Source organism: Antechinus flavipes, chromosome 1 (genome assembly GCF_016432865.1).
Source record: "Antechinus flavipes isolate AdamAnt ecotype Samford, QLD, Australia chromosome 1, AdamAnt_v2, whole genome shotgun sequence".
NCBI lineage: Eukaryota > Metazoa > Chordata > Mammalia > Dasyuromorphia > Dasyuridae > Antechinus > Antechinus flavipes.
This window is the reverse complement of record NC_067398.1, coordinates 155,688,768-155,705,027: the sequence shown is the minus strand read 5'-3', so window position 1 is coordinate 155,705,027 and position 16,260 is coordinate 155,688,768. Positions and strand designations below refer to the sequence as shown.

The 16,260-nt window shown below is 35.6% G+C and overlaps 1 protein-coding gene across 1 annotated transcript; it reads left to right on the top strand.

Moving 5' to 3' along the window:
• Nucleotides 1-3,249: 3,249 nt before the first annotated feature.
• LOC127558468 (betaine--homocysteine S-methyltransferase 1) lies at nt 3,250-14,675 on the top strand. The gene is made up of 8 exons (XM_051991808.1): nt 3,250-3,363; nt 4,679-4,811; nt 8,247-8,365; nt 8,954-9,145; nt 9,584-9,731; nt 11,654-11,836; nt 13,090-13,318; nt 14,386-14,675. The coding sequence occupies exons 1-8, from the start codon at nt 3,331-3,333 to the stop codon at nt 14,567-14,569; spliced, it is 1,221 nt and encodes a 406-aa protein (XP_051847768.1). The 5' UTR covers nt 3,250-3,330; the 3' UTR covers nt 14,570-14,675.
• The last annotated feature ends 1,585 nt before the right edge of the window (nt 14,676-16,260 follow it).

The following is a 16,260-nucleotide window of genomic DNA, read 5'->3' as shown; positions in this document are numbered from 1 at the left end:
CTTGTTGCACAGGGAGAATTGGATTCAGAAGGCAAAAACAACTCGGAAAGAAAAACAAAAATGCAAATAGTTCACATTCGCTTCCCAGTGTTCTTTCTTTGGGTGTAGCTGCTTCTGTCCATCATTTATCAATTGAAACTGAGTCTTTGTCAAAGAACTCCACTTCCATCAGAATACATCCTCATACAATATCGTTGTCGAAGTGTAAAGTGATCTCCTGGTTCTGCTCATTTCACTTAGCATCAGTTCATGTAAGTCTCACCAGTCCTCTCTGTATTCATCCTGCTGGTCATTTCTTACAGAACAATAATATTCCATAACATTCATATACCACAATTTATCCAGCCATTCTCCAACTTATGGGCATCCATTCAATTTCCAGTTTCTAGCCACTACAAACAGGGCTGCCACAAACATTTTGGCACATATAGGTCTCTTTCCCTCCTTTAGTATTTCTTTGCGATATAAGCCCAAAATGTGCATACCCTTTGACCCAGCAGTGTTTCTACTGAGCTTATATCCCAAAGAGATCTTAAAGGAGGGAAAGGGACCAACATGTGCCAAAATGTTTGTGGCAGCCTTTTTTGTAGTGACAAGAAACTGAAAACTGAGTAGATGTTCATCAGTTGGAGAATGGCTGAATAAATTATGGTATATGAATGTTATGGAATATTATTGTTCTATAAGAAACAATCAGCAGGATGATTTCAGAGAGTCCTGGAGAGACTTACATGGACTGATGAGCAGAACCAGATCATTATAAATAGCAACAACAAGATTATACAATGATCAATTCTGATGGATGGATGTGGCTCTTTTCAACAATGACATGATTCAGTACAGTTCCAATGATCTTGTGATGAAGAGAGCCATCTAAACCCAGAGAAAAGACTGTGGAGGCTGAGTGTGGATCACAATATAGTATTTTCACTCTTTTTGTTGTTGTTTGCTTGCATTTTATTTTCTATCTCATTTTTTTCCCTTTTTGATTTAATTTTTTCTTGTGCAGCAAGATAATTGTATCAATATCTATGCATATGTTGGATTTAACATATATTTTTATCATGTTTAACATATATTGAATTACTTGCCATCTAGGAGAGGGGTGAAAGGGAAGGGGGGGATTGGAACACAAGGTTTTGCAAAGTTAATGTTGAAAAATTATCCATGCATATGTTTTGAAAATAAAAGGCTTTAATAAAAAAGAAATCATATATAATAATAAAATACATTGCATTAAAAAAAATCTCTCTAATTAATTTGTTCCTGTGCCAAAATTTTGCCCTTAGAATCATACCTTTGGTTAGGAAATTGAAGGCTCTCATTAAAATACAGATATATCCCATGGGAAGGTAATACCTTCTAATGAGTGTAATATACCTAAGAAGTAATAGTGAAAGGAAATACAATTGAACCTTGCCTAAAATAGTGGAATATGAATGGGGGATAGTTACCAATCAGAAGAGAATGAAAATGGCAGAGATGAAAGGGTTAAAATTTCCAAGGCATGGTGTCTGGTCAAATCCACCATATATTGGCCAAACATGTAGTATATTATTAGATATTTCACTTTAAATAATTAAGAAATTTAAAATCCTCTAAAATTTTTAAGACACCTATAGAGAGCAACACATTTATCAAAAAGACAAAGGACCATAGGTCTAGAGCTAGACCTCCTGATTTTTACAGATAAAGATACTGAGGTAGACAGAGTTTTAATGACTTCCCGAGAACACATAAGGTAATAAGTATCAGAGGCAGAATTTGAACCTAGATCCTCTGTACTACAACTGATTTGGATATATTTGTGTGTTCATTTTGAGTCTAATTTTTGGTGATCCCATTCGGGGTTTTCTTATCAAAGACATTGGAGTAATTTGCCATTTCCTTCTCCAGTCCATTTTACAGATAAGAAAACTGAGGCAGATAGGGTTAAGTGACTTGCCCAGAGTCAGACACAGTGAGTGTCTGAAACCAGATTTGAACTTAGGAAGAGGGGTCTTTCCTAACTCCAGGCTGACCTATCCACTTTATCACCTATAGCTGCCTAGTATAGTTGTATTTTCAGTCTTTTAATTTATTTTCCCAATATTTCATCAAATTAAGTTGGGGTTGGTTAGTAGTATTTTATTTAATAGTATCATTACTAAATTAGTATTGCTCATTATGTTTTAAAACAGCTTCCTTCCTAGTATACATGGAAATGCAAAATAGTATATTCTAACCTTCAATTTCTATTCAAGATGTTCTTTCTTTTCCTCCAAGACACCATTGGTTTTGAAACAAGAATTTAAAATAGAATTATTTAGGAGTCACTATAGAACTGTCCTTTTGAATTGCATGTTGTCATTGCATGTTACCACTGCAAATGACTCTCATTGCCAGATGTAATATTTGAGATTGCAAGACATGTTTGAGTATGATGGTCCAAGGTCAGTCATGGAGGTAAATATGGCTTTATTGTTTATGCAGCCAGTTGACACTTCTACAAAGATCTTACTTGGTTTCCATCGAAATAGATATTATTAGCTACTATTAAAATATCGGATTGCTATATATACCATATTGAAATGTGCCATATCGGTAGCCAACTCTATTAACTGCCTCACTCATCATTGCTTCATGTAAAGGTTTTTAGGGGAAAGGCAATAGCAGCTGACTGAGACCGGTGTATCGAGGGAGGCTTCAAGTAAAGGGTAAAGTCTAAACTCATCTTGAAAGAAAGTTGAGATTCACTCAAGGGATTGCTATAGGCAACGCAAAATCACTGAGCGAGGAAAGAAGTTTTGTGTGTGTAACAGCCAAAACCTGGTCTCTCTAGATACTAAAACTGTGAAAAGGTGAGCAATGTATAATTAAAATTATATAATAAAAGTCCGTATAGAAATTTAGGGGCAAGAACGGGTGGTGAGTGATTGTGACGAAAGAAAGATATCAGTTCAGTTGATTGGCAACCGTTAGTCTGGGGGGATTTGGAAAATGTTTGCTGCCTTCCGGTCTTGTGCAATGTTGATTATTGCAGCCCCGGATTTCTGCCATGCTGCCTGCTTGGATTTCTGTTTTTCCAAAGCGTTCTTGAGCCCTGTGTCTACTAAACAAATTTTGCCCTCAGTCAGATTAAGGAGGAGATTGGGGGGCGTGTTCCTCCACCTACTGTTGGTGTTGGACAGGCGAGATCCCACCCCATTGCAAAGAGACTCAGCCCATCCACAAGAAAGGTATAAGGATGCAGACCAGTTGGAGGCTATTTCTCGCTATTTCGCCAGCCAAAACTGCGGCAACTTTCCCGACCCAACCCAGTGAGAAGCGGTTTGTACAGGTATCGGAGAGATGGTACCCACCGGAGGCAAAAAAGTGAAGAGGGTGAGTTCCGCTTGGTCAACCAGCTCACTCTATCTCTTGTGTTCACTCTATCTGTTGTCTCTGTCCAGTTCTCCGTTTGTCCCATTCGTCTGTCTATGACTTTTGCCTTCTCTTGGCTCCCATGTAGAGTGCCCACGAGCACATTTGTCTCTCTGGTTTTGAGCTCTAGATGCCCCACACTCAGCTACTACCCCCTCAGCATCCCCCTATTTCTAAATCCTCAAATCTTGAGGCTCCGAAATCTTTCCAGACATCCTGGGGTATGGAGGTGGGATGGAGGTGGAGGTAGACATAACGTTTCATAGTTCCTCGAAAGCAGAGGGACATACTGTGATCTGGCGGCAAGGGCTTCTCTTCCCAACGCAAAGCAGAGAAAAACGTAAATTTGTGGTTGCTGATTTGAGGAGGTCGCAAGGGGTAACGTTCCGTCACTAATGCGAGGAGAAACCAAAAGTTCTGGGACTGGGGTGTTGGCGGGGAGAAGTGGGGAGACGATCTAAATAAGTACACCTCTGAGGTAGGAGAAATGTTTGGCTGAAATTTCCTCACACTAGTCACTAAGATAGATACTGTCAGGATGGAAGCTCAGAGAATAGTGAGAGAGAAAGAGACAGACAGACAGACAGACACACAGAGGCAGACAGGGAGAGAGAGAGAGAGAGAGAGAGAGAGAGAGAGAGAGAGAGAGGAGAGAGAGAGAGAGAGAGAGAGAGAGAGTGTGAGTTTTCATCAGACCGTAGTTCTTAAAGAAGAGGCTTCCCCTTTACTTTTCTATTTGTAAAACCAAAGGGGAAATTTGCCTAGAGGCTACACCGCCGCTGTTATTTGATGTTAAGACCTCCTAAACTCAGAAGTTGGATTTCCTGATCTTCTCATTCAGATTGGACAAGGGCTAGCCAGAGAGCAGGGATGTTGGGCATGTGTTGACCTTAGCCATGATGTTTAGAAGGAAGCTGAAGGTGGTTATAGCACAAATCAGAGTCCCATCCTTCCATCCACCTGTTACCTTGTGGTTGTGTCACAGGAACATGGACTTCTTGAGGGCAATTGGTAAGGGAGTGAGGGAAAGAAAAGGGTTGATATGCTATAATTTCTTAATTGGAAAAATACTTTTCAAACAATCATAAACATATATGTAGCTACATATTTTTTTCAGCAATCCAATTCCCACACTTAAAAAAAAGAGAAATTTTTACAAAAAAAATTTTTTACAAATCTTTACCAAAAAAATCTAAAAAAAAAATACATATGGAAATTGTTTTCAGGAAATTTGACAAAACTCCATTTTGTTCTCTTCCTCCTCCTTTGTGTTTAGGGAATTCTCCAACGTTTGGATGCTGGAGAGGTTGTAATTGGAGATGGGGGATTTGTCTTTGCCCTTGAGAAAAGAGGATATGTGAAAGCTGGACCTTGGACTCCTGAAGCTGCAGTTGAACACCCAGAAGCAGGTCAGTTCATAGAAATGGCTATATAGTGCTGTAGGTCTTGACCATTAAGATTCTATCTTGTATACAACATCCTTCCTTTGCTAATAGCTAAGTACATGTCCTTTTCTTAACCTTTAAAAGAGAAGGAAGATGTCTACCATGCATTACATTGGATACTGTAAAAAAAAAATTCCATGGATACCATCTCTTTCCTAGCTTCTCTAGAAAAGTCCAGATTGGATAGGACCAACGGGTACCCTGGTCTTTTCTGCTCAGTGTCATGTAGAGAGGTCTAGATTTGACATTCAGGAGATTTGAGTTCTGAATCCAAATTCGTACATTATCTGTGTGACTTTTACTTAAGCACTCTTTGCCTCAGTTTCCTCATCTGTAAAAGTGGGCAATAATAGCACCTACCTCCCAAATTGTTGTGAGGATCAAATGATAGTATTTGCAAAGTGTTTTACAAGACATAAACTGCAATACAAATATTAGCCATTATTAGTGTTCTTATTCTTGTTATATGAAAAGGAATTTAGTAAATTAGAAAAGGAGTAGAGTGACCAAAGGAAAATGAAGAAATTCCAAAAGAACAATGAAACACTCATCAAGGTTTTTTTTTTTAACTAATCAATACTTCTTAATAACTAATTCAACATTTTAAACTAATTAGCACTTTTTAGCTTATCATTTTTCCTCTTATTTAGTAACCCATAAATTCTCACTTTTATCTACTCAATTCTATTAAAGGTATCCTGATTGTCTCCCCAGATGTTAGATCATGGACACCAGCAAAACATTGATTCCTAACTTTAAAAAACATATTAAGAGGGTCAGCTAGGTGGTGCAATGGATAAAACATAGATTCTGGAGTGAGGAGGAATTGAATTCAAATCCAACCTCAGACATTTGATACTTAGAAGCTGTGTGACCCTGGACAAATCTCAAAACACAGACAGACAGACAGAAACACACACACACACATGCCTTTTGGTACTCCAGACTTCTCCAGATATATTGAGTAAAAGTTTTGAGGTAGTGGATAGGAGATGAAGGAAGGAAGGAAGTGTTGTGAAGAGATGTAAAGTTGAGGTTAGGAATCTTAAATGTGATCTACTATAGAGCAAGGGGAAGATCCTGCCATGGGACTTCAAGGAGAGGGGCTGACTAGCCAAAGTTAGTTTCATAATATGCAAATGATTCCTGGCTAAGTGCTGGGAAGAAAAAAAAAAAAGAGCAAAAGACAGTCCCTATCCTAAAGGAGTTTACAATCTCATGGGGGAAATAGCATGCAAACAACTATATGCAAAGCAAGTTATACAGAGGATAAATAGAAAAAGAATTGGTTCCCCAAGATGAGGAGAAGAGGAGAGAGTTGATTAGTGGAGAAGAAATGGTTTGGGAGAGAATTGAGGGAAAGTATTGGACTCAAAACTCAAAGAATAGGATTACCCAATGGAAGGCAGAGGGAAAAGTGAAAGGCTAATAGTTATACTTATAGTGGTTATAGTTATAGTACAAGCAATTAACTATGGTTGAGAAATATCTGTTCAAACAAGAGTTTTTCCCACTTTAGCATACTCTTACTTAGCAAACTACATGAATCCTGTTAAAACCAAAATAGAATTACTTTGGCTTAAAGTTAGGTATACACCATTTCAGTTATGAACACATCCATGCAGAGATTATTTCTATTTAGCATTGGCTCTTTGGACATGAGATACTCTTTTCTGTAACTTAAAAACAACTCATTTTGACAGTCCTTAGAGAAATTCTACTAGAATATGAAAATAGTGCAAATTCTACTGTACTATCATTTATTTCTGCATTCCTTTGCCAGCAATAGATGACTATGTGCATCAAGAGATGTGCAAAACTTGTTGCATTGCTATATGGTATTCTCCCTCTGGTTCATATTGTTCTTAATGTTAGATGATGATATGGTTGTAAGCATCTTTTATCATTTTAAAATAAATTTGTGGATTTTTAAAATTTATATAGAGCTTGCCTTTGTCTATTCAGTGATTTCTGTAGGATTTTAGAATAACAATAAATTTATTTTAAATAAAGTTTTTCAATTATTATTTTTACTTATTTATTTATACGATGATTTACTATTAAATTATTATTTTTGAATAATAATAAAAATTTAAAGTAATTAAAAATCTCAGAAATGAAGCAGGTTTTAAGTTGATTCTTCACTTTATAATTGGATATGATGATGTCTCTTATAATAATTATGTAACAAATAAAACATTTGCATTTCCCTGTATTAGGATTCTTAAAAATCACACTGTTATTTTTGTTCTCATTTTGTGGGAAGAATAAATAATAATAAATCTTTTATCTGTTGCATTTTATATACAAATCATAAAGCTGAAGGATATTAGCTGTTTGTAAGGATATAAGCAAAAAGGTATTTTTAAAAGGTGATGCAGCTTTGTGTTTTTAGTATTTAGAGCATGCTCTTCTTCCTGTCCCAGAGGCACAGGACATGAAGCAACAGGACATGAAGGCAACTTTTCATACGTTTCTCCGCTGCCCCCACAGTCACCACTCCTGTTCACAGTCATGAATCCCCATACATATAAATACTTGTAGTTTGCACTAATCATGTATCATTTTTAACCAGTGCTAACAACCTTGTGGAGTATTGCTTGGCAGTTTAGTATTTGGTGCAGAACTTCAAGAACATTCTCATTCTTTAACAAAAATTAAAAATAAAAACATTCTCCTCCGATGTTGAAGATACAACTGAATAGGAGTCTAGGATTTTAGAGTAAATGCTTCCAGAGTCTTATGATGAAATTTAGATGTAAGACTGGAAAAGACTTTGAGAGGGCAGGAGACGTCCTTCTGCTTCCAAGTGTTCTAGAAACTGAGAATTTTACTTCCAATGGAAATAACAAGATAAAATTGTAGGTCTAAGAAACTTGGAATCAGGTGAACTAGGTCCTACAAAATTGTTAGATATGGTATTGCTCAGTTATTTTTCAATCATGTCTGACTCTTCTGTGAGTCATTTGGGATTTTCTTGGCCAGCACACTGGAGTGGTTTGTCACTTCTTTCTCCAGCTCATTTTACATTGCCTCATCTGAGGCAAACAAATTTAACTGACTTGCCATGAGCTGCACAGCTAGGAACTGTCTGAGGCCAGATTTGAACTCAGGAAGATGATTCTTCCTTACTCCAGGCTGGCACTCTATCTCCTGTTTTTTTCATTTGTAAAAGAGGGAGAATGTTACTTTCAGGAATAATCTCACAAGCTATGAAAGTCAAATGAAATTTTATGTGGAAATCACTTTCTAAACTATAAATGTTACTAATATGTCATTGGTTCTATTTGGTGTTGCTGTTGGTTGTTATTGATTAATAAATTCTATGCCTCAAGTTATAAATGATGAAATGATTAGTGAACAATTGTTGAAAAGGATCCACTTTATTTCCATTTACAGTGAGACAGCTTCATCGGGAATTCCTCCGAGCAGGCTCAAATGTCATGCAAACCTTCACCTTCTATGCTAGTGAGGATAAATTGGAAAATAGAGGAAATTATGTTGCAGAGAAAATATCTGTAAGTAAGATCCCTTTGTGGAATTATTGAAATGATGTTGTACCTCTAGAATACCTATGGTATTCACATTGGTACTTTTCAGGATTCTTGAAAATGACAGAAATTATGTGTGTGTGTGTGTGTGTGTGTGTGTGTGTGTGTGTGTGAATAAATAGCTCTATAACTTTAAAGTGCCTCAAAACTAGTCATTAATTAAGAATAGATTGAACATTGGAGGAAAGCATGCCAAACGATGGCATTTACATTTCAGTATCTATTATTTTTTGTTTTACATGGGGTTCTGTTGCGCTACATTAAACTCTAAAAGAAATGTCTGCTGTAATCAAAGGAATATAAATTTAGACGAAGGCCATTCCTCCTCATTGACAAATTAGGTTTTGTGTTTATTTATTCAAAAGATCACCATTTCAAAGTAGGAGGGTGGCAGCTAGGTGGTTTCATGAATAGCACTACTATAAATCAGGAAAACCTAAGTTCAAATGCAGCCTGAGACCCTCTGTTTGCCTCCTTTTTCTTAACTATAAAATGGAATAAGACCTTTAATTCCCAATGGAAATTCAATGATAATACATGCTTTTGTCATTTTAGGGGCAGAAAGTGAATGAAGCTGCTTGTGATATTGCCTTAGAGGTGGCTGCAGAAGGTGATGCTTTGGTTGCTGGTGGAGTTAGTCAGACACCATCATACCTGAGTTGCAAGAGTGAAACTGAAGTGAAAAAAATTTTCCGTCAACAATTAGAGGTCTTTACAAAAAAGAAGGTGGACTTTCTGATTGCCGAGGTAAATACAATCCCCAGATAAGAGTTCACTAGCTCATTCTAGATCAGGTCATTTGGTCTGACTCTTCTGCTTTGCATAGGATACTTAATAAATTCCTATTATTTTTGCAACCCTCTCTGAAGCTTGTTCAAAGAGAGCTAATATGGGGTTGTGAACTTTTTTGATGCTGTAGACTCTTGTGCAGTCTAGTGAAAGCCTATGGACCTTTTCTCAGGATAATTTTTTAAATGCATAAAATAAAATACATATGTTATAAAGGAAACTAATTACATTGAAATATAGTTACCAAAATATTTTTGTTAAAGTTTCTGAGTCCCAAGTTAAGAAATCCTGACCTAATAGAATAGAAAGCTAAAAAGCAGCAGTTTTTTTTTTTTTTTACAAGTTTTCTCTTGGGTAATAAGGGAAACACTGAATTTAAACCAAATTTTCTTTCAGTATTTTGAGCATGTTGAAGAAGCTGTATGGGCCGTTGAAGCCTTAAAAGAATCTGGAAAGCCAGTGGCTGCTACAATGTGCATTGGCCCAGAAGGAGATTTGCATGGTGTGCCACCTGGAGAATGCGCAGTGCGTCTAGTGAAAGCAGGTAAGCAGCAACACGTATCTGAGCACTCAGATCTTAGAAACTTCAAACCCTTTTCATGTCATGAAAAAATGCTTTTGATGGATGTCATTAAAAAATGTACTTTGAGGGATAAAATACTGTACTTGCTTTAGCTGCAAGGAAAATCAGACCCTATGAGCGCTCTTTTCAGGATCTCACAACATTATTAAGAGGCAAACTCAGTTGTAATTAGGAGGTGGAAAATCAGTGTCAGTGGTAGAAACATTCCTAATGAATCACTCCCTAATTAAACCCATGGTTTTCTTTTAAGACAGTAAATAAAAGCCACAGTAATTTGAGCCAAATGAATTTCCAGACTTTAGTGGCTTTTAAGTCAGTGTCCCAATGTCTAAACTGGATTTTCTTATTCATGAATATATCTTGTTTTATGTAATAGATGTACCTTTTAAGTACAAAAGAGTCTCCTTTGGAAAATAATCCTCTTCCTAACATAGCTTTACATTTTCATATATTGGATTTTTCTTATATTGGGATACACATGGTTATCAACTAGAAGCTATTTTAAAAGATTTATAACCATTGATTTTCTAACTATGAATATAGGGTAAGGTATACCTATATATGAATATAGGTACCTTTTTTACCTAAAAAAAGGTAAGTTACCTTACCTCTATAAGGTAAAAAATAGAGAAGACTCTAGATTTTTATACTATTCTATATACTACCCCATATATGTTAAATATATGTGCATATATGCATAGTTTATGGCTATTCATATATTTAGTTTTATATATAGACATTGATCCATCTATATTTATTTAGTAATCTCTCTATATTTTAGATAGTTATATATCACTACATATTTCTATATGCTATATATGGGTGTGTATACACTATTATATATGTGTATGTATGTATATATGATATATATAAATGCTAAATATATATATTTATATAAATATATATATATATATACTCACTATACACACATATGTGTGTATACAAGTATTCTAGCAATTAGGGGGTCTTCTATTGAGCTATGCTTCCCATTATAGATAGATAGATAGATAGATAGATAGACACACATATACATATATATATTTAATAGATGGATAGACACATATATATTTACATATATTTGTAAGCATGTGTGTGCATGTATATGGGTATATTTTTATGTTGGCTGTATGCATATGCATCTATGTGTGTTGTGTGTGTCTATATGTATGTTACATATGTTTATATGTATACACGCATGTGTGTATCATATATATACATACATGTATACACATATATAAATATAGATAGTATAGCCATACCTATAGAGAGAGCATTCTAACAACTAAGGAGGTGTCTTACATAGAGCCATTACTTCCCAATGTAGAGAATAAAAATCTTGGCCCAGATACCTCCTTGAAGATCATTTCAAGCTGATTTCTGAACCTGGCAGAAGAGTCCCCACTAATTTTCTATTCTGTATTACCATGGCCATAGCAAAGGCTACAACACTGTTGTATGTTGTCATTTCCCCCATTTGAATGAGAGCCCCTTGAAAACAGATATTATGTTTTTGCTTTTATTTTCTCAGCACTTATCACAGTGTTTGGAACACAGTAAGGGCTTAATAAATGCTTGCTAAATAACTAACCTGGTGAATCCTACCAAGATGAAAAGATTTGACAACAGTGTGATCATTAGGACCAGCCTGACTACATTCTTAGTTCATTCCTCAACATAGGGTTGGCCAATGGGGAATGAATTTCAGGACTTTTGCCTCTTATGAAACTGTCTAATGAGACCTAAAATATCTCAGGGTGGGAATTGCTCACACTGAGAAGCATCTCAGATGTTCCTAAACTGTTGAATAATGGCAGGATAAGAGGGATAAGACATTCCCAAAACACAGGGAAAAAATGTCAAAAATGTTTTTTTTCCACCTTTAGGAGCTTCCATCGTTGGTGTGAACTGCCATTTTGACCCCACAATTAGTTTAAAAACTGTGAAACTCATGAAAGAGGGTTTGGAGGCTGCCAGATTAAAAGCCCATTTGATGGCACAGCCTTTGGCTTACCATACTCCAGACTGTGGTAAACAAGGATTTATCGATCTCCCAGAATTTCCATTTGGTAAGATATGGGATGCTAATAATCCATTTCAAAAATCAGTAGCAATAAAGCTATTCTTGCTGGGGTTTTTTAGATTTATAGTAATTCTACGAAGTAGAACAATGTTATAATTATCTCAATTTTACGAATAAGGAAACTGAGACACAGAATAAGTGACTTTCCCTTGGTCACTGAGCTACCAGATTTTAGAGGTAGGATTTGAACCCACCATCTCCTAATTCAAAGTCCAGTATTCTTTCATTATACTATTGCTTCTATCATCCCACCTACACTGAAATTTTTCTCCCTTTATCCAGGCCATCGCATTGGGTGGAAATGGAAAAAGAAAGAAAAAAGAAATATATTAAACTGAGTGATCAATTAAAATAAGATAAAAAGGGAAAATTACAGAATATCAGAATATTTATCCTTTGAAAAATAAGTATTTCTTGGATCATCTAGAAGAAAAAAATATAGCCAGGATAATTTTAATTCTGTCCAAGTCAGTGATACATTAAACACTAGATTGTAATTCCAAGAACCTGCATTTGAACTCCAACTTGGTTATTTATTACCTGGGTAACCCTAGAGAAACTATTTAATCTTCCTGGACCTCGGCACCTTATGTGTATAATGAGGGGATTGTGCCAAATGGCCAGAAATCCTCTCTAAATCTAAATCAATAATCCTATAAATGAAAGAAATTTATCACTGAATATTACATAAATTTAGGGCAACTGTGTGGTGCAATAGAATACCAGCCCTGGAGTCAGGGACTGAGTTCAAATCTGATATTAGACACTTAATAATTGTATGACCCTAGGCAAGTCACTCAACCACAATTGCCTCCAAAACAAATTAATAAATATGGCTTAACTCTTTCCCAGACTCTTTTACAAAAGTCAGGGGGAGATGGGACAGGGATGGAGAACATTGCTATAGATGTAGAACATTGCATATGAAGTATAATGTCACATTTTTTCAATTTACTGATAGGTTTTCCTGAGCCCCCTTTCTCTTTTTTCTCATCTTTATCATAAGAGCATCCTAGGAAGGAGAAATATGGAAGAAATTTAAAAATACTTTCAATTGTTAGTTAACTGCATTTGACTAATGAATTTGTAATCATTAAAAATGATTCTTTAGTCATGCTTTTGGCTTTGGTAACTAGGTTTGGTTTATTTATTAGATTTTTTTTTATTTGATTTTTTTTTTAAAGATTCATTCTCATTCAGGATATTTTTGAAGTTAAAATAAAATCATTTCCATTATAGGTCTGGAACCCAGAGTTGCTACCAGATGGGATATTCAAAAATATGCCAGGGAAGCCTACAACTTGGGTGTCAGATACATCGGGGGCTGCTGTGGATTTGAGCCTTATCACATCAGAGCGATAGCTGAGGAGCTGGCTCCTCAAAGGGGCTTCCTACCTGATGCTTCTGAAAAGCATGGCAGCTGGGGGAGTGGTTTGAACATGCACACCAAGCCCTGGGTTAGAGCAAGGTAAGTACATTTGACTATTCTCTCTTCCTTATTTTAAATTGTTTACAAGGTTTTGGTGACCAGGCCTGGCCTAAATGAATGCTAAAGCTGATTCTCTGGAAAACTATTGATCAACTTTTAAAACCCCATACAACCATGCCTTTTTGTATCTTAATGTTGGTTTTTCATTACTAGATGATCTTGAAATGTTGCTGCTGTATTTTTTCCCCTTTACCAGATCCAATTTATTTCATGGAACCATTTTCATAAAAAACTTCTTTAGAAAATGACTATCAAAAATTTCAAGGCCATTAGGCTTATCAAAAAGTCATATTTGAATAATGTTAGCATGCTTGGATATTGCCATGCAAAGAGTGGACATTCAAATATTAATGGGAACATTTTAGGTTATAAAGATTTGAGCATGATAGAAACTAATTAATTTTTAATTGCTTGGGGCTATATTGGGATCATAATTTAGAGTTGGAAACAATCTCAGAAGCCAGCTAATCTACCTCATTACTCTACATCCCACCATCAATTTTGCAGATGAGAAAAATAGAAGCCCAGGAAGATTTAAGTGCCATTAGTCACAGGCAGAATTTGAATTCAAGTTCTCTAACTTCAAAAGATATTTCCTTGTCATGAAAAAGATCAACAAGAGAATAGTTATTAATTTTGAGTTCTGGTGTTCTATCCAGAATAAAAAAAGTATTTTCCAGAGCTTAATTTTTTAAAGCAAAGGTTACCACAATGATTAGGCCTCAACATGTTTTGGAGATATGTATATCTCAAACTCAAGATGTATTGATATGTTCATATGGTAAAAAATATTATGTCAATTGAAAATATCTAATTAATCATAACTCATGTGGGAAAAAATATTGAAGCTAATTTTTAATCCCTACATTATGTTAGAATTGCAAACCAAAGTTTGCTCAGAAAACAAACATACAAACTTTTATTTGCCAAAACTAGCAAATTTGCCTGTGTGCATCATATATCACTACCTAAAACCTAGACCATAAAATAGATTCGTAAAGGCACAAAAAAGCTCATTTCTTCAACAATCACTTTTCTTCACATAGGGCAAGGAAAGAGTATTGGGAGTCTCTATCCCTGGCTTCTGGTAGACCATACTGTCCTTCCATGTCCAAACCTGATGCCTGGGGAGTGACCAAAGGAACAGCTGAGCTAATGCAGCAAAAGGAAGCTACAACTGACCAGCAACTGAAGGAACTCTTTCAGAAACAGAAATTCAAATCTTCATAGCCTGATGTAATGCATGTACTTGTGTACCTTGGGTGTATTAACACTCACAATTTGTAAACTTGCTCTCAAATTGAATAAAAATGCAACTTAAAAGCAAAAATAAAAATGTTTTTGGACTTTACTTATTAGTGACAATGGGGTTTTTCTCATTTTTTTTAGTTTTTGGGGGGAGATCATCAAATCAATCTAGAATACTTTAAGCATAAGGAAATACATGCAGCAACTGGACAGGTTTGTGTTACTAATTTTTGCATGGTGACATCTACTAACATCTAATTTTAATTCTTTCCTCTCAATCTGTCTGGCCCACCTTCAGCATGGATACTTGAATGTATCTGTAGTGGAAAAAAATCTAAACTTTCAAATGCCAAGTAGTCCAAACCTTTCTTTTTATTGAACCCTGCTCTGGAAATTGAAATCAAATCAACACTATCATTCTTGATAATGATCAATAAATTGCCATAAGATGTCACTTAGCATCCTTATGTCTTCCCAGACCCTCTTTATCCACCATCCCCTGAAGCTCCTTGAGAATAGATACTGTTTTAAATTTTGTATTTGTATTCCCAGCACTTAGTAGAATGCCTAGAAAGTAGTAAGTAACTGATAAATGCCTCTTAAAAAGTCATTTATTTAGTATATCATGGTATTGACCTACATATATAACATATCAACAATGCTCACACCAGCTCCTGTTGCAAACACACAGATCACAAAATTTAAAGACAGTTTCATTTAAAGTTAAAGAAAAACTAATTTCGAGGAAAATGGCCCTCATCAATGATGCAATTACATCTTAGGGCTTCCAGTAGTTCCTGCTCAGGTTGTTTCTTAGTGTAAGGCTCCTCCGGTAGTTCTTGCAACTCCCAGTAGGTGGCTTTCAGTCATCTAAAGATGACTTCAGATCTGTGAGGTTGACTTAGTAATTTGCTTTTTGAGCTTGATAACATGCTAAATATAATAGCAATGCTAGTTGCTACAGTAGATGAGGTGTTGGCTACAAATCAGGAAGAGTGGAGTTCAAGTTTAGCTGCTTTTGCAAACCTTAAAGCATTATGTAAATGCTATTAGTACAAATTATGGAGAAAAATCATCTGGACTCCCTATAACAACAGTTTTTCCACCTACAAAAAAGATAGGCACACTACTAGCTCCATACAATATAAGAATCTTACATATTTCTACAGAGAGAGGGCACATAAATATTTCCATGAAAAGCAACATGGCAAAATGAATAGACAGCTTTGAAGTAACCAAGAACTGAATTCAAATCCTGTCTTTCATGCTTAGGATGTCTACATGGTAGGGAGTATTACTTCTCTTATTCTACATATCTGCTTCTCATTCTTCCCTTTTTATTCTTCCTTTTTGTTGTCATTTTAAAAGTTGCATTCCTCTTTTTGTTACCCCGCTTTCTCCAGCTCATTTTGCAGATGAGGAAACTGAATAAACAGACTTAAATCTTCTTTTATAAATATATATATGTATATATATATTTATAAATATAAATATAAATAAAATGAACAGACTTCATTCATACATCTAATAAGTATCTGAGGTCAGATTTTAACTCAGAAAGATGAGTTTTTCTGACTCCAGATCCAGCACTCTAGCAACCTAACTATCTCAATTCTCCTTTTACTTATTCAAATTGCTAACATTTAAATACACAGTTATCACCTTGAGGACAA

Excerpts from the sequence above, each read along its gene's own strand:
- LOC127558468 (XM_051991808.1), top strand. The coding sequence starts at position 3,331 with ATGGTACCCACCGGAGGCAAAAAAGTGAAGAGG. Across the intron at positions 3,364-4,678 it reads GAGGCAAAAAAGTGAAGAGG|GGAATTCTCCAACGTTTGGA; the intron begins GTGAGTTCCGCT and ends CTTTGTGTTTAG. Across the intron at positions 11,837-13,089 it reads TCTCCCAGAATTTCCATTTG|GTCTGGAACCCAGAGTTGCT; the intron begins GTAAGATATGGG and ends TTTCCATTATAG.